The 6,550-nt window shown below is 35.5% G+C and overlaps 1 protein-coding gene across 1 annotated transcript; it reads left to right on the top strand.

Annotated features, from left to right (window-relative positions):
* The first annotated feature begins 4,522 nt into the window (after positions 1–4,522).
* LOC138708596 (uncharacterized) lies at positions 4,523–6,169 on the top strand. The gene has a single exon (XM_069838709.1). It carries the CDS (start codon positions 4,582–4,584, stop codon positions 5,779–5,781), a length of 1,200 nt encoding a protein of 399 aa, XP_069694810.1. The 5' UTR covers positions 4,523–4,581; the 3' UTR covers positions 5,782–6,169.
* Positions 6,170–6,550: the final 381 nt, after the last annotated feature.

The following is a 6,550-nucleotide window of genomic DNA, read 5'->3' as shown; positions in this document are numbered from 1 at the left end:
TCTGCTCTGGCTTGCTTTGCGGAGCGAGAGCAGCTCTGGCCTGCTATATGGAGCCGCTCTCATGCTCGGCCCTGCTCTATGGTCACGTATTCTTTGATGATTTACTACTGCAATCACTAAATCACATACAAACTGACCAACCTACCAGTCTACCATCAGTTCGCGTATGCAACTGCAAACAAATGCAACATAGTCTTCATTGTTCTATATACAGTTTTAACACATATTTTTTTGGCAGGATGTGTAGTATTTTCATGCATGTATGTATTTATTCACACTGCAATGGGTATATACCCGGTGCCAGTGGTAGCTAATTACACTCAATAATGACAATAATAAACTTATTAATTAAAAATACAGTCAATAATAATACCAATAATTAATACTAATAATAATGTATAATAATAATAATAATAATAATAATAATAATAATAATAATAATAATAATAATAATAATAATAATAATAATAATAGGGAATATCCTAAATTAAATGAAGCACGATCACTTAAAATAACATTTAAAATAAATCTAATTTGTATCTTAAATCTAAGTTCGAACTAAAACTCACGAGTATGACATGTTCATATCTGCACAAGTACCTTCCCACATTACCCTCATTTCGCTGTCAACTCACTCACTGCACTGGAACTACGACATATTGCACTGATTCTATCCTGATTTCACTAACACTTCAAAAACATTTCACTGCTCATATACTTTGCACTGCCACTGACAGGAACACGTTTCACTGACACAACACACTTCACTGACACAACACACTTCACTGACACAACACACTTCACCGACACAATATAATTCTTCACTGATACAACACTTCAATAACAAAATATCATTTACATACTGTGTATAATTACCGTCTATTAGTAAAGTCCTTAAGCCTATTTTTAAATACGTTTTTGGTTGTTGGTAAAGCCTTTAGTAAGTCTACAGGTAAAGTATTCCAGTCCCTGATAGTACGATTGAGAAAAGAAAACTTTCCAGTGTCCGTCCTCTGTCTTCTTTCCCTCAATTTATATGAGTGGTCGTTCCTTGAAGAGTAATTTGGCCGTTGCAACCTATTTTTTATTTCTCTCTGAGTGTCAGTGTCTATGTTGTAGTTGCGATTGGAGTTTGTGATATGTTCTGCTTAGGTTGAATATATTTTTGTGTAGTTGGTTGTGGCTGTCATATGTTCCTTGTAACGTGTTTGAAATGATTTTCCAGTCTGTCCAATGTAGACGTCATTCCAAGTATTGAACAGACTGGAATATCATTTCAAACACGTTACAAGGAACATACCTATCATAACCATAACCAGTGTACACAAAAATATATTCAATCTACGCAGAACACATCACAAACTCCAATCACAACTACAGCAACATAGACACTGACATGAAAATTCTACACATCCAGAAACTTGACACTCTAAAACAATATGAAATATGCAAACATACAAAAACACACCCCCAGCATATCCTGAACTTTCAACTCAATAATTTCAAAACACACACCCTTTCCGACACAATCATGAACACACTCCACTACAACAGGAAACCAGAAGATAGCGCGGGACATTCACTAGGCTTTGGAAAATGAAGAACATCACTTCGAAAGTAGTCAGCCAGATAATTTCCTCATATTAACACAGTGAAGACCTATAAAGTTAATCAGTGAGTAACATAACCGTTAATAATTTCAGAAGTGAGCACCGTGCTGTTCGAAAAATGAGTAAGGACTAAGGACGTTTTGGTTCACAATTGTTTGCTCGAGTGTACTATATTAAACCCTCAGTGTACGATCAGTATGTTAATCATTTTCTTATAATATTACATGTTATTGTCACTACTTTTTAGCCTAATTCCGTACAAACATCACTGACTGTTTTAATTAATGTTGCTTTGAGAATGAGCACGACACCGCGCGCCGTTTCACAGATAATTGATAATCGTTCTTTGTTATAGCAAAAGTATTCTTTTGTTTGCTTTGGATTTGTTGATATTTTTTACGGAAAGAATTACACGATAAAAGTTTTAAGTACCGATTTTTTAAGTATTTTTTCCTCATAAAAAATTCGCGAATGTTTCGCAGGTCCTTCGAGCAGAAAATGCCACCCTTTAAGCCCCGGTCTGCGCAATGGTGAATATAGACTTATTCATATGTTTTCCTGTGCATACAACTTCATTTGTCTTAACCTTTTATACATATAGGTAGTAAACTCATATTTATGTCGTACATAATACTGTACTAACAATATTTTCGTCTTCAAGAACCGTTATCTTGGATTCACTGAACAGTCAAATTCAGACGATCTCTTAGACCTAGTGTAAAATCAAACTCATATTTACTTCAATTCAATTGTCGACCTGGTTGGCGAGTTGGTGTAGCGCTGGCCTTCTATGCCCAAGGTTGCGGGTTCGATCCCGGGTCAGGTCGATGGTATTTAAGTGTGTTTAAATGCGACAGGCTCATGTCAGTAGATTTACTGGCATGTAAAAGAACTTCTGCAGGACAAAATTCCGGCACATCCGGCGACGCTGATATAACCTCTGCAGTTGCGAGCGTCGTTAAATAAAACATAACATTTAACATTCAATTCAATTAACCAATAGTTTTTACCTTTCAACCAATATTACCGGTACGTTCATTTCTACAGTAATATGAGCGAAAGAACGATCTTAATATGCTTCAAATTCCTGACGTATGAAAATTAGAGATATATTAATTATTTTATAAACAGTATTATGGTAATTGTAGCACCGAACTGGAAATTTATTATAGAATTAGGAAATCATAGTGATATACCATATAAAATAGGCTTAAGGATTTTACTAATAGACGGTAGTATATTATGCACACTATTTAAATGGTGTAACTGATGTTTTGTTATTTGAAGTGTTGTATCAGTGAAGAAGTGTGTTGTGTCAGTGAAGTTTTGTAGTTTCTAGTGGTAGAGCAAAGTATTTGAACACTGAAATGTTTTTGAAGTTTTAGTGAAATCAGGATAGTATCAGTGAAATGTGTCGTAGTACCAGTGCAGTAAGTGAGTTGACAGCGAAATGAGTGTAGTGCTGAAAGGTACTTGTGCATGTATGAACATGTGACCCGCTCAGAGTAGAAGTGGTGTACGTCAAAAATGGGTAATGAGAGTTAAAGTAAACATTTCTTAAAATACAGCGCAAAGTAGCAATTAATATTCAATTTATTTAAACTATATTGTCCACACCTGTGGAGTAACGGTCAGCGCGTCTGGCCGCGAAACCAGGTGGCCCGGGTTCGAATCCCGGTTGGGGCAAGTTACCTGGTTGAGGTTTTTTCCGGAGTTTTCCCTCAACCCAATACGAGCAAATGCTGGGTAACTTTCGGTGCTGGACCCCGGACTCATTTCACCGGCATTATCACCTTCATTTCATACAGACGCTAAATAACCTGAGATGTTGATAGAGCGTCGTAAAATAACCCAATAAAATAAATAAATAAACTATTAGTAGTCAGTGGATAGCAAGAAGGACATATTAATTGCTACTTTGCGCTGTATTTTACAGAATTTTTACTTTAAACCGCATTACCAAACTTTGACTTACACTATTTTTGCTCTGAACGGCTCATATCATACTCGTGGGTTTTAGTTCGAACTTAGGGTTGAGATACAAATTAGATTTACTTTAAATGTTATTTTAAATGATCGTGCTTTATTTAATTTAGGATGTTCATTGTTAATTTTATTATACTATTATTATTATTATTATTATTATTAATTTATTATTGTATTTATTATTAATTGCCATTATTGAGTGTAATTAGTTATCATTGTCACAGGGTATTTACCCATTTGCAGTGTCCATGAATACATACATTATCATGCTGGCGGTTGAAACAAAAGATTGCTGAATCAAATGTAGTTGAAGGTGATAGAGTAATAGGATGATAAATAATACTTACCGGTAATCTGATTAATTTCCGTGTCCTGTAAAGCTGTGGGCCTCATGTTGTAGATTCACTGCACGTAAAAGAATACCCACAGATAGAATATTCGTCGACCATTTCTCACCCACCCTCAATTTCGACGGTGAATGACATCTGTAACTGTGACATTAAATGAAATGCTTGTGCCACTATTAAATGATCACATAAAAGTCATTACATGCACCAATTAAAGAGAAAGAATACGGTCATAAAATTATATACTTAAATAAATAAATTAAGGCAGTGTATGTTTATATAAATAGCCTATATTAAAAGAAGGCTTCAACAATTTCACCGAGTCTGGCGTAAATTGAAGCTGCATTACTCACGTTTTAGAACCTTGAAGGTCTCCAATATTAGAACATGTTAACGAAAGTAGGGAGTTATCATTAACCTACAACTGTAACGAGAACGAATATAGATATGTCATGTACTAGTTGACCTTAGTGTTTCCATTACAGTCCAGTAGATAAAGATAGTATCGACACGAAAAGGACTCTCATTTTTAAACACGGGAGTGTAGTCACGTCAAAATGCTCGACGACGATAGTTGCGACGAACTTCCAACTGAGTACTTACGAAATGTACTCAAATCAGTGTTGCACGAAAAGGGGATGGATTCTGAGGCAGTGAAGGTAACAGTAACTCGAATCCTTGCATCACTTTGGGTTTCATCTGTGTTTAAAGTCAAGGCTGAAGGTCCGACGAAATCGGTCAACTTATTTATAAAATGTCTTCCACTTGATTTGACAAGACGCAAACAAATGGTCAGTGAGATATTCTTCAGAAACGAAGTCATGTTCTATAATAGAGTTGTCACGGCATTTCAGAAATTTCAAAAGGAGAAGCTACCGCATGTACAGCGGCCATTCCTCACTGTTCCTAACTGCTACAGAGCTGAAACAGATGGAGAAAATGATGTTATTATATTAGAAGACATGACTTCAAAGGGATTCGTTGTGTTAAATCGCTTGGAAATATTAGGACTACCTGAACTGTTTCTGGTATTGAGGAAACTTGGTCGTTTTCATGGTTTATCTCTAGCTATGAAAACACTTGATCCTGAGGGATTTCACGAAGTGCGTCTGTGTCTAAATGAAACTGCGTTTTCCAAACCTATTTTGGATAAAATATCTCGCAATATCGTGTTGTATGCATTTGAAGATGGTATTAAGGAAGCTAAGGAACGTTTCTCTGAAGACAGTCCATATGTGATAAAACTTCAAAGGTTCAGTGAAGGTGTTGTTGATCGAATAACTGCAATATCATATGGAGATCCCAACAATGAACCTTACAATGTCATCACTCACGGAGACATGTGGGTCAGTAACTTCATGTTTCAATATTCTTCACCAACTGTCAATAAAAGTCCAGACGAAATGTGTTTCCTCGACTTCCAGCAAGCTCGCTACACTTCTCCAGGGACGGATGTTGGGAGACTGCTCTTCGTATCGACAGATAAATCAACTCGGGATGCTCATCGCCAAGATCTTCTCCGTTGTTACCATGATAGTGTCAGTGATACAGTGAGAGAGTTTGGTTGCGATCCAGATAAACTTTTTCCTTTCTGGGCTGTGGAGCAGCAGTTGAAGAATAGTGGCGCCCATTTTGTAGGAAGTGTGTTGTTTAATTTACCACATGCTCTTAATGAATGTGAAGGAAGTGATAATGATATGGCATTTGATTATGTTCAAACTGACAAAATACCAAAATCTTTACAACTTCCTTACCTTACAAAGACACCTGCATGTCGTAAAAGAATTCTTGAAGCGATTCAAGACGTTGTTGATTACGGTTACTTGGACTGTGTCTAGTAGAACTTCTATTTAGTTAAAGCATGCACAGTAAGTGATTAAGTGAAAGGTATATTGCAGTAGCGAATGAAAGTGAATATCGTTTGTGTTCGGGTAAATGGGGCCAAGTCATTTTTTGTGCAAATGGAGTTTTGTTTTCCAGGTCAATACGCAAGTTAAATTCTACAAGCATGTAAACAAGAAACAAAATAATACTAGCATTTGATGCGTTTTACTTGTATAGAAAATGATTGCCAATGAGGGTTTGAAGTTTAATTTTTTATTTATTTCAAAACTCATGTATATGACTTATCTCCCCTTACCCAAACACCACCGATATACAGTATATCCATAATTTTTACAAGTTTAGAATGTGAAAGCCAAAACATTCTATGTGATTAAATACATGGAAGTATAAATCTGATTTGACAGCATTATGTTTCTAGATTAGATTAGATTTAGATTAGATTTATTTATTTAACCTGGTAGAGATAAGGCCGTCAGGCCTTCTCTGCCCCTCTACCAGGGGATTACAACTATAACATGAACAATAAGATTACAATTAATATTAAATTTACAATTACAATTACAATAAAAATTAAAGTACGACAAGAATACCTGATTAATGAAAGCTAGACATTTTATCATAGAAGTTAAGAACAAAGAATATTTTTGTATTTACTAAATTACAAATTAAACCTACAATAACAAAATTCTATAGTGATGAAATTACCGGATTTCTATTAGCGAACTTAAAAAAAATACTGTAAAAATGAAGTCCTATTCTGTG

Source organism: Periplaneta americana, chromosome 11, assembly GCF_040183065.1.
Source record: "Periplaneta americana isolate PAMFEO1 chromosome 11, P.americana_PAMFEO1_priV1, whole genome shotgun sequence".
Taxonomy (NCBI): domain Eukaryota; kingdom Metazoa; phylum Arthropoda; class Insecta; order Blattodea; family Blattidae; genus Periplaneta; species Periplaneta americana.
The sequence above is the reverse complement of the archived record's forward strand: the minus strand, read 5'-3'. Positions and strand labels throughout refer to the sequence as shown.